We start from the raw sequence: 11,956 nt of genomic DNA on the forward strand, positions 1-11,956 counted from the left end.
AGCTCAGCAATTAGGAATCGTTGCCGTTCTTCCCGAATACCCACACTCTGTTCCTCTCCCCAGGTCAGGTAGCCACAACTGTAAGTCCAGTTCCAGGGGATTTAGTACTCTTGGCCCCTGGGAGCATATACCCGCATGCAGACACACACCTATACATTATTTTTTTAAAAAGTACAAAATTTTTTTAAATAGAAGGAATATGCAAAATGGTGGTGAGAATAGGTTGAACATATGTAAGTACATTTTTCCCAAATAAAATGCAAGCTTTGGAATATTTAAAAGTTAGTTTCTTAGATGCCCTATATACAGACCCCCAAAAGGTAAGGAAAACAATGGGAAGTCCTTATAAATGTTTGCTCTCCAGCGCCCTGGTGGGAATACGGGTGAGTTTTCCATAGAAAGGTCAGTGTGTTGCGAGAGATTCCTCCGTCCTTAGCTGGCAGTCATGACACAGATCAAAACCCGTGATAGCTGCTTGTGTGTTTCTAGAACTCTTGTCACCAGTATGGAACTCTGGCACAGGAAACAGCTCTGCTTTGGTCTGCTTACCCTTCAGTCAAGATGGCACCCTTTCAAAAGTTTATGTTTTCTCTTTGGTTTTCATGATGATGATGCAGTCATGTTCCCAGCCCACTGGACCCTCTCTCGGTGGTGTGATACTTCTGCAGCAGAATGACTGAATGACCAGAGGTTCCCGTCACTTCGAAACCCTGAGCCATTTTCAAGATGTCTCTAAGGCAAGGTAGGTGCTTCAACAGTGCCTTTTCTGGTGACAGGAATGAGCCATCTTGTGTTCTATCTCTGTTGTCCTGTGACTGACAATCACAGAAATCGTGGTCTTGGTGTGTGTGTAGCTCAATGTCGAGGTTTAAGTGTCACACCCAGCGCCAAGGCCTCAGTTACCATCAGTACAAACTGAAGGAAGTTCTGATGAGGACAGAATTTGTGGTTTGTACTAGGTAGTAGTTAACTCCAGGAAGGTGTTGCAGAGGCTTCTCACTGTGAGGGGCAGGGAAAAGGGGGGGGGGGTTTGACCCAACACAAATACAATCTTCAGAGGCACAGCTCCTGTAACGTACTTTCTTCAGCTAGCTCAGCCTCCAACAACAGCACTGCCGGGATCAAGCAAGCACCAGACAGATGAGCCTGTTGCATGCATTTCATTCACACTCAAACCATGGCAAGCCTCTGTAATTATTATCAGAAACAAACCCCTGATGTGCAGTTCTAAGAAGGAACTGTAAACCTAACGCCGCTGCTCACAGTATGGGAAGTAGCGTCATCTGCCGTCTCTAGGTTAACTGACTAAGCACATCCACATGCTGAGTCCACTGACCAGCACACGATCACCTCTGGCACTCAGGAATACCCTCTTAAGCTCAGAAAAATGAGGACTGAAATCATTTTCCCATGGTACCAGCCAATCAGGAGCCTTACACGAAGCAGGCTCCTCCCACTTTATCAGAGCGCATTCCCCCCAGGAAAGACCAAACAAAAGAACCAGGAAATATGAAAACTTATTTTAGCAAAGTGTAAATATATGATCATGAAACACACAAAAAGATTAGTGAGTTGAATAAACAGTTAGTTTAATTAATACCCAAATTTCTTGTCTAGCTTGGTGGTCAGGAATGCACTCAGTTTGTCGTCACCGTGGTCTGCTGTTCCGTCAGTTGTCGAGGAGAGTTTGGCTGCACACAGTAACGTGCAAACATCATCCCATGCTTCTGTTGAGAAATGTGCTGTTATTCTGATGAGGTGTCTCTAGATGTGACTTGGTCCTTTGCTATTGTAGCTTTCAGTACTCTTTGCTACCTATCTGTCTTAGTTGTTTTAAATATAAAATGATTTGGGGCTTTCTTTTTTGGGCTTAACTGGTATTTTAATGCGGCCTATGTTTTGATGAATGTCTCTTATCATAGATTAGGAAATTTTTGCCAAAAGTTTTTTTTTGTTGTTTTGTTTTGTTTTTCCTTGCTTTTGTTTTGAGACAAGGTCTCTCTATATAGCTCTGGTTGGCCTCAAATTCACAATGTAGCCCATCACACCAGTGTTGAACTCAGAGAGGTCCATCTACCTCTTCCTCGTGAATGCTGTGACTAAAGACATGCACTACACCCCGCTTTGGCTGTGATTTTGCCGAGTGTATTTTCTTGGTCTGTAGTTTGTATGACTCTTCCTTCTGTTCCCATGATTTGTAAGCTTTGTCTTTTAATGTTGCACCAGCATCTTGAAGGCCTTGCTTATAATCTTTATTAATTTATCTCTTTTATCTGGCTGTTGCTAATTTATCTGTCCTATTTTAAATCCCTGATAGTGTAGCTTCTGCTTGATCTGTTAGTAAGGTTTTTGATGTTTTTATCAACTTATTGAACTTTTCATTTCCAAAATTTCAATTCAGAAATTAATGGTGTTTTTTATTTTGTTGGACTATTATTTATTTTCAGTTCTTCCTCTGGAATTTCATGTATGTCACCCTCACTGAAAAATTTACTGTGAAGTCTGTCATTGTTGAATGACGTCATTTTTGTTTGTCTTCTTTGGGACTTATGTGTCTGGCATTAGGTAACTTTTAATTGCTCTGTGTTAATTACTTTTCTCATTTTCGTGACAGAATACCTCCAAATAGCAGCTCTTTAAGAAAGGAAGGGTTTATTTACCTTACAGATAACAAGGCTACAGCCATGGTGGCAAAGACTGTCTGGCAGCAGTGTGTCCACAGTCAAGAGCTAGAGTAGCAAGTGCTGGTGCCCAGCTCACCTCCTCTGCTTATCCAATCCCGAAACATAGCCACATGTAAAGGAGGCCTTGCCACCTCGGTTAGCCTCATCTACATAGTGTCTTACAGCTTGTCCACATAGTTGTTTCCATGGTGATTCCAAGTCTTCTCTAGTTGACAGTCAAGATAAAGACACTGTTGATGGTCTGGTGAAGCACCCCTCAACAGGACCTGGCCGTAACATTCTGAGGTGCTGTAAATTTTTATCCCCTATTTTAAAGCTACATTTTTTTATTTTCTCCCCTATCTTTTCTTGTGCCTGTTGTTCCTTTGCTTTCAGACATAGTGATTATGAAGTATTTTGGCTTCATAAATGAAATGTGAGGACTGTGTCTAGCGAGCGATACCCCCATATGTGTAGCCCCATCCTTTCTAATGCCAGTAACTTATTTCCAGTCTTCTCATCTGTAGCTAGAGAGGAATCTAGAGAGATGGCTCAGGGGTCAAGATCTGGATTTCGTTCCTAGCACTTACATGGTGACTTAGACTCATCTGTAGTTCCAGTTCCAGGAGACTTCTTCAGGCACTGTATGCCCACTTATGCATGAGGTGTACATAAATACATGCCGGCAAACATTTATACACATACAATAAAATGGGTTTTTAAGTAGCTGCATAGGTTTTAGCAAGCTTTGAAACCACAGTGCATGACTCCCATCACATGTAGCCTGTGCTGCATGCCGTCGCCCCGCTTGGAATGGGAGGTGTCGTTTTATGAAAAAGCAAAAGCTTCCGGGCTTTGGTGAGGCCCACTGAGGTTAAGAACAGAATTTGAGGAGCTGGAGAGCTGTCCGAAAGGATTAAAAACATCTACTTCTCCTGCAGAGGACCTGTGTTCTGTTCCCAGAATATCCGTGGTGGCTCTCAGCTATAACCCTAGTTCCACAGGGTATGCTGCCTTCTTCAGGGCCTCCATGGTCATCCTCATGCAGCCACACATGCACATAAACTTAAATGATTTTTTAAAGAATAGAATTGAACCTTACTTTTAGTCCTGGGTGGAGCTGTGACATTCCAAGCTATTATGCAATGGAGATAGAGAAAAATAATTATTCTTTAATGAGATCATTAATTTCTACTTCCTAGAAGTCCCTCCTTCCTACAGATGTTTATAGCCTTTTTCAGAGAGAGCATGATGGTATCGCTGTATCGGTAGAATAGATAGACGATTATCTGAGGAACTTGGGTCATAAGGATGAACCTTGACTGAGGAAGTCTGGAGGAATTTAACCTGCCTGCTTGGGATAGGAGAGAAATGACTGGCTCAGGATTTCTTCTGTGACTGACACTTTTCTCTTGCTAGCTAATTACTCAAACCGAAGCAACAAAAGGGATACCCTCTTACCTACAAGTTCAGCAATTCCAATGCTGAGGGACATTTACCTTTTCCGTCCTTCCTTCCTTTCCTCCCTCCCTCAACTACAAAGGACAGTTGAATGATGTCATTGTAACAAAATAAACTCAGTCTCAGCTTCCTGCTTCTTACTGCCTCCTTCAAGTAAATTCCTGACTCCTGAGGCAGGATTGCTTGTTCTTTTCTCTGTATTCCCCCACACTATATACAGGCTGCTATAGCTGGATAAAAAGTGGTATTAGGCCAGGAGTGGTGGAGCACACCTTTAATCCCAGCACTTGGGAAGCTGAGGCCCGCATGACTCTGTGTGTGAATTTGAATCAAATCTGGTCTATTGAGTGAGACCCTGTCTCTAAAAAAGAGGAAGAAAAGTAAAATGAACGTGAAATTGCAACACTTCAGTGCTTAGCACAGAGTGAGATGAGCATCCGACAAATGATGGATTGCCTCTTGGTCTCATGACAGAAGAGAGTCGAGATACTTATGTTGACTGTAAGGAGAACCACTGTCTACGAACACATTTAATGTCAAACAGTATTTTCCGCTGCCTACAATACTGATGTTTGAAAAACAGCCCACTATGAGTTCACTTACACAAGTGCTCCCAGGGTGAAGGGAAATGACACCAACACAATGGCTCTCAGCATGACAGTGCCTACGGCTAAAATGTAAGTGGTTGGAACAGGCCCATAGAACACTTAGATTCTTTGATTTTTTAAAAAATATTTTATTTATTTATTATGTATACAATATTCTGTCTGTGTGTCTGCCTGCAGGCCAGAAGAGGGGCACCAGACCTTATTACAGATGGTTGAGAGCCACCATGTGGTTGCTGGGAATTGAACTCAGGACCTTTGGAAGAGCAGGCAATGCTCTTAACCTCTGAGCCATCTCTCCAGCCCTAGATTCTTTGATTTTGCCACTTAATGTTTTAGTTACATAAAGCATGTAAGTAATTAAATGTTTAATTAGGATATTAAACAAAGTTTAATTATCATTATACCCCAACTGAATTTTTTGTAGGAAAACTCGCAGCAATAAAACCTCAGTTAAACAAAGATCTGCTCTTCAGTTTTGCTCCTATTGGAACACTGACTAAAACAATTGCTTTTTTTCTCTGTTAGAATCACTGTTTTGTGGTTTCTTTGTTGTTGTTTTGAGATTAGGTCTTGTAGCCCCTACTGGCCTTGAACTCTCTGTGTAGTGCAAGCTGGTCTTGAAATCCCCTGTGTGATGCAAGCAAGTCTTAAATCCCCTGTGTAACAGGCTGCTCTTAAATTCCCAGTCTTCTGCCTTCACATCCCAAGTGTTGGGTCTAACAATGTAGCACCATGCTTAGCTATTTTGTGATTCCTTCTTTTGTAAGCTTTATTTTTAATTTTTGTGTGTGAGTGTTTTGCCTGTGTGTGGTGGTATGTCTCCAGTGTGTGTGCTATGCTCATGGAGGTCAGAAGAGGGTGCTGGAGCTTCAGGAATTAAGAGTTACAGGTTGTGAGCCACCAGGGCTTGCTGGCACCTGAACTCTGGTCCTCTGCAGGATCAGCAGTAGCTCTTACCTGCGAGTCACCTCTCTAGTACCTGGTTTATAACTCCTGACATTTAACAGGCAAGTGTCGTCCTCCAGCCCACACAGACCTGGAGCGCTCCACCTGCTGCTGCTTTCTGCCTTCTGCATGCAGTTGTCATAGGCATGTACCACCTCTGATAAGACAGTTCCAGTACCTGAAATGCAACTCCAACATGTGATGTCATTTTTAGTGAATTTGCTAAAGTCTTCAACAGTCTGGTTCAGTGGATTCTGTAAAGGCATTATTAATTTTGTCAAAGAGTAATTTCCTTTGACTTACTTATTCAGGCTTCATATATTGCTGTGACACGCCTCTAATAAGTTCATAAACTACACTTAAAGTGGAAAATGGACAGTAAAACTGTTTAATTAAAAGCGTCACCTCAGCCCCTAACATCTTTACCCAAAAAAGTCTGGAATATTTGATTGGGGTGCTTCACCCCAGCCCCCTGGCATCCTTCTTGGAATGTTGGCCATAAACTCTGGATCAAGCCACCTCCTATGGGAGTGGCCTCAGTCCAAACTCCACCTCCAGGAAAGCCTGCCAAATGGTGACCCTTCCCCAGGGAAGGTCGGGACCACTCCCACAGGCTATTTAGACTGCCCCCTAGAGGACTAACGAGCATGTGGTAGCCCCTTTTCCCTCTTCTGAGTTGTTCCAGTTCTCCTTTGTCTGTCCAGGAGCACTGGAGTCCACCAAAGCTGGTCGTCTTCTAATTTGGTCTGATTGACTTATTGCCTCGGCAGAGAGGTTTGTTGGTCCAGAAAATACTTAACAGAAACAAATCTGAGGTTTTTTTTTTTTTAAAGGGCGTTAATAAATTTAGCTTTAAAAAATAACTAACCAATGATATATATACAGATTGAAGGGCATAGGGAAGAAAATCAGACTTTATTTTATGTTTACCTGTTATGTTCACCTTTGTAGATATAATTACACTAGTATAATAAAGTAACCAGAAATACAGTTTACCTATCTATCTATATGTGTGCAGTACTGGTATATTTATGGAGTGTGTGTGTGTGTGTGTGTGTGTGTGTGTGTGTGCACCAGATACTGGAATTACTTCAATCCTCTATCTGTTTACCTTTTTTAAAGTAGCCATACAGTACCAGACTATTCAAAAGTGAACATAAATAGCTACTATCACTGTTTGTGCAGGAGAAAACATCTCTATGCTTTCTGGACAGTTAATTCCTTATGCTCCGTAATACTGATCTCAGGACATGAAAATAATATTCTTGACTGACTTGAAATTGTATTATTACATGAAGAAAGGCAAAACAGAATATGAGATTTGGTTTCTTTATGGCTAATTATCAAACATGTTCATCTACATGAGAGAAAATGTTGCCTTTAGTGTCAGTCATTCAGTGAGCAGAACACATTGACAGTGACGTTAGTGATCAGTTGGTAAGCCTGGCAGCAGAGTGATTACAGGAGGAAGAGTGGCCCCAGCCACTCCTGTGGCTGTCACCTCAGGGTCTGCTTTTCTGGGGCCGCTGAGTCCGGCCGGACAGGCTGTCCAGCTCCACAGCAGACCTGCCCCAGAGGACACAGAAGGGCTCTGTCGTGGCTTACGTGGTAAGCAAGTTGTAGGGCTCTAATCACTTGTTTAAAAGCTAGAACACAGTGTTGAAAGCCACAGTTTCTCAGCAAGCTTATAATGTTTTGTGTTCTATAAATATAAACATCGTCCCACACAAAATACATACACATTCACGTGACGACTGGAAGCTAGCCAGACATCATCCACAAGCAGAATGGAATACAGAGTGCAGGAAGGGCCGTATATGATGCCAGGCCCGTGTAGGCAATGGACAGCAGTCCCAAGACAGCGGAAGCAAGACAGCTTCTCTGGTCACGAATGATGGTCTTCACAGTCTCATAAAACTGGAAAAGAAAAGCTGAGAATATTAGCAACCACGACTAAAAGAAAGCACTTACACTACTGTGTAGTCTTTCTGGTTGTTTTGTCTCTACCAGGAACACTTTATGTTCCCAGTGACTTATGAACTAATATACAGAGTGTTACAGAACACTGTAAAATGCACCACATGAAAGTTACCCAGCATTAAAGGGTAAAGGCAACAGTAAGTTGATTAATACTAATTAGCGTATTCTAAAACTAACCTCAGAAGGAAGTTGCTAACCTTGAAAAAAAAAAAAAGGCAATTCTTCTACTTCATTAGTCTAAAATTTGGCGACACCAGTTTCATCTCTTAAAGTCTACAGGCATAGAGTCGGTCATACTGAGTTGCCATAGCAAAATTCATCATCAGTTATGTGGCACATAACAGGCTTCTGAAATAGAGACATTAAATATGGTACCCACCCTCAGTGGGTGCATTCTACTGTAACACTTCTTCACATGTAAAAAGTATTTGGAAATGGTATTCTTGCTCTGCCTTATTTGTTGTGTGACATCAAATAAGGCATTTAAGATCTCTGTAAGTTTGAGACCAGCCTGGTCTACAAAGCAAGTTCTAAGACAGCCAAAGTTACACAGAGAAAACCCTGTCTCAAAAAAAAAAAAAAAAAAAAAAAAAACGTTTAGCCAGTCTGGACTTCCTTCTTTATGGGAATACCAGGGTAGCCCTGAAGATAAATGAAATAAAAGTCTTTCACATGTAAAAAGTATTTGGAAATGGTATTCTTGCTCTGCCTTATTTGTTGTGTGACATCAAATAAGGCATTTAAGATCTCTGTAAGTTTGAGACCAGCCTGGTCTACAAAGCAAGTTCTAAGACAGCCAAAGTTACACAGAGAAAACCCTGTCTCAAAAAAAAAAAAAAAAAAAAAAAAAGACGTTTAGCCAGTCTGGACTTCCTTCTTTATGGGAATACCAGGGTAGCCCTGAAGATAAATGAAATAAAAGTCTTTCATATAAAAGAACAGTTGTTCTTCTATGTAAGTTATTACAATTACTACTGCTATATTTCTTGACAGCTATTTCTGTACCATTGTCATCACTAGAATTTAATGCTAGAATTTAAAATTTAATAAAAAATTTTCATGTGATTTATGCTATTCCTACTAGACTCCGGATCCTTTTCTAGAGTATGGCATTGTAGATGAGATGAGATCTTGCTGAATTGCTCCAGTTGACCCAGAACTCCAGAGCTTAATGGACTATCCTGAAGCTGCGAAGGTTTCTAAAATCTTTACTTTTTAATGCTTTTCTGTTATTTTTAATTATGCGTATGTGTGTGCACAGGAGTGCAGGTGCCCATGGAGTCCAGAGGTATCAACAATACACCCTACCCAGAGCTAGCGTTGCAGGCACCTGTGGGTGCTGAGAAGTAAACTTGGGTCCTCTGCAAGAGCAGTATGAACTCTTAAACTGCTGAACCATCTCTGCAGCCCTGGTTTACATATTCTCTTTTTCCTTGCTTTGAGAGAGAGTTTCACTGCGCTATCCCTGGTTTCCTGGAACTTTCTGTATAGAAGAGGCTGACCTTGAGCTACAGGGATCCTCCTGCCTCACCTCCTGCTGAGGTCAAAGATGTGCAGCACTGTGTTTGACATGATTTCTAGATTATTAGTTTAATACAGTCGAGGACCAGCCACAGATACGGCAGTAGTCCTGTAGTCCTGTAGGGCTCCATTACTGGTGTAATTATATTCTAGTGATCACCTAGTGATCCACGTGAAATTAAGCCAAGCTTGACTGTGTTTTAGTCCACAATGTGAATATAAGGCCATCCCTAGTCAAAGTTTTACATAATATCTAAAGAAATATCCAATAACCAATTAGCCATCCATACATTGTTTATAGGACAAACACCTAATGTTTCTCTTTGGCTACACTAACAAGATATAAAGTGGTTAAAATCAAACTGAATAAAGACTTGAGAACGTAACTCAATTGGCAGAGCACTTGCTTGCAATGCATGAAGCTCTGGGGTTAATTCCCAACACCACACAAATGAAGTGTGGTCATACATGCCAATAATCCTGGCACTTGGGTGGTGGAGTACTAATATCAGAAGTGCAAGGTCATAACTGCCTACTTAGAATTAGACACCCACCCGTCTGACACAGACCCTGATTCTCACACACGCGCACGCACACACACACGCACTCGCACACACACACACAGACACACACACGTCTCTCCTCCCTCCCTTTCCCTTCCTTTTCTTCTCTCCCTCACTACTCTCCGTCCCCCTACTCTCTATTCATTTGACCATCAGCCCAGGAGGCATCCCCAGAAAGGCGAAATTTCTAAGACTGGAAATGTAACTCAGTTGGGTGATTGCCTAGAATTCAGCCGGCCCTAGGTTTGCTCCTCAGAACTGGGTGTGGTGAAGCATGCCTGTGGGAGGTAGAAGTAGGAGGATCTCCCGAGTCATCCTAGGCTAGATTAGGAGCCTGAGGTCAGCCTTAGCTACACGACCGTGTCTCACAAGAGAGAGGGAAGAGGGAGCAGTAGATATGTAGAAGGTGTTAGGTTTGCTTTTGTAAAAAAGGCATGTGAACCCATTCTGGCAATAAGTCAGACAAAAGATACACTGTAGAAAAGGTGTAATAAATAGTAAAAGCTAAAAAGAGAGGGGCTTAAATTTCACAATAGACTCATCCTCATTATCAGTATAAAAATTCCTCAGTTCTCTAATTTCTGAGCCCGTGTGGAGTTAATGCTGGAGCGGGGAGTGGAGATGGGACGTGTTCTAAAGGCTTCCTCCTGCCCACAGTAGCCAGGAACTCAGGGCAGCTGTGTTCATCTGCACAGCAGCTGCTTCCCTTCCTGAGGAGCCGGCACTCAAGGGAGGGGGCTCATTTTCGCCTTTTTAGTTGCCCATACTCCAGTAAACAACCCCCAACCCATGGTCTTACAAACAGCCCTAACTGTTGTGGTTTGGATAATCGTGCCCCCCCCCCCCATTGTCTCAAGTGTCTGAATTGTTAGTTGTCAGGAATACTGCCATCTGTTTACCAGAGCTTCCCTGGAAACACCGGACCTAAGAATGGTGTGGCTAGGGAGATGTCCAAAAAGATCCCGGATCCCGACCCCAGCTCCTGTAAGTCTCTCCTACCTTCTCAGCCTGCGGACTGATCCGAGCGCCATATCTGCAGTGAGTCACAAAGTGTTCGCAGTTGTTCCACAGCAGGCTGTAGGGGGTCAGCCCCAATTGCTGCTCAGCCCTGCATGCCACCTCCTCGTTGTGCAATGATTTCTTCCTGAGAGTCTCGTCTAGGTGATTGACGAGGATGTCTGCTCCGTAGGCAAAGTCCTCTACTGTGTCCACACGGATGCTGGCCACCTTGCAAATGACTCCGGGGATGAGACGCTTATTGGAGACCACTTTCTGAGTGCGTCCCTTGTCATTGGTCAGCGCCAACAGGATGTCAGGCATTAGATGGGCTACACGGTTGTTCCCCAGGTAGATCCCGTAGTGGGTAAAATGAGTCCGTGACACCTCCAGCACATCGCCCCGGAGAAAAGAGCTAATTTCATAGGGACGGTTCCTCCCTGTCCCTCCTCCGGGAGCGCACACGCCCAAGAGCTTGAAGTTGGAGATGAGGAGCAACTTCTCCAGGAGGAGAGACACCGCTTCCAGCATCGGGTTCTTCATCATTCAGGGTACCAGAGTTTTGCGCCGGCGCTGGGCTGTGCTAGGTGAGCTTGCGGGACAGCGGCGCTACAGCGTTGCTCACCTGCGAATCAGTGGAAGACTGCCTAAGTCCGGGAAAGCAAGGGAGCAGAGGAGACGACAAATCAGCCCGCGCTGGGGGCCACGAAGGGGAGGAACCAGTGTCCTACAGCTGTGGGGACAGCGGTGCGGCGCTTGAGGAAGCCAGACAAGTAGCGCGCCTGGGGGCGGTGCTCCGTGTGCGCTCTTCTGCGCGCCTCTTATAGAGGTGCGGAGGGCGGGCCGAATGCGGTTACAGGCCACAGAACAAGGATTGGGCGAGGGCGTTCTGCACCCTGGCTCTTCTGCTCGAGGACTCTGCCTCACTTGAGACCTTTAAACAGTCCACGTAGAAGAGGCCAGAGGCGTGGTCGCGCGAATGATCCTGCACCTGTCGCAAATGGAGCTCCTTTCTGGAACTTTTGCTAGGAGAAGGGACCTTGGTACAATTTCTGGGCGAGACCGGCTCTAAAGAGTGTTGTTACCGCGCCCCCCTCAGTTTACTAAAGAATTAGTAATCGCCAGAGTGCCCGAGCCGCGAATGCCTGCAGGTTCTACCAAAATTGAACCCTGTCGTTTTGGACACAGAGTCCAGGGGTACTCAAGTGGCACGTGGAGA

At 43.8% G+C, this 11,956-nt stretch overlaps 1 protein-coding gene across 1 annotated transcript; it reads right to left on the minus strand.

The window, feature by feature from the left end:
* Nucleotides 1-1,632: 1,632 nt before the first annotated feature.
* Nucleotides 1,633-11,596, minus strand: Lrat (lecithin retinol acyltransferase). Its single transcript, XM_050158856.1, has 2 exons — nucleotides 10,741-11,596; nucleotides 1,633-7,594 (listed from the first exon to the last, which is right to left on the minus strand). The coding sequence occupies exons 1-2, from the start codon at nucleotides 11,281-11,283 to the stop codon at nucleotides 7,439-7,441; spliced, it is 699 nt and encodes a 232-aa protein (XP_050014813.1). The 5' UTR covers nucleotides 11,284-11,596; the 3' UTR covers nucleotides 1,633-7,438.
* Nucleotides 11,597-11,956: the final 360 nt, after the last annotated feature.

Source organism: Alexandromys fortis, unplaced genomic scaffold (assembly GCF_014885135.2).
Source record: "Alexandromys fortis isolate MF-2015 unplaced genomic scaffold, M_Fortis_MF-2015_v1.1 scaffold_102, whole genome shotgun sequence".
NCBI lineage: Eukaryota > Metazoa > Chordata > Mammalia > Rodentia > Cricetidae > Alexandromys > Alexandromys fortis.

Bases quoted from the DNA above. Each gene is read 5' to 3' on its own strand.
- Lrat (XM_050158856.1), bottom strand. From the start codon at position 11,283: ATGATGAAGAACCCGATGCTGGAAGCGGTGTCTCTCCTCCTGGAGAAG. The intron at 7,595-10,740 runs GTAGGAGAGACT...TTTCTTTTCCAG, and splicing joins TCAGTCCGCAGGCTGAGAAG to TTTTATGAGACTGTGAAGAC.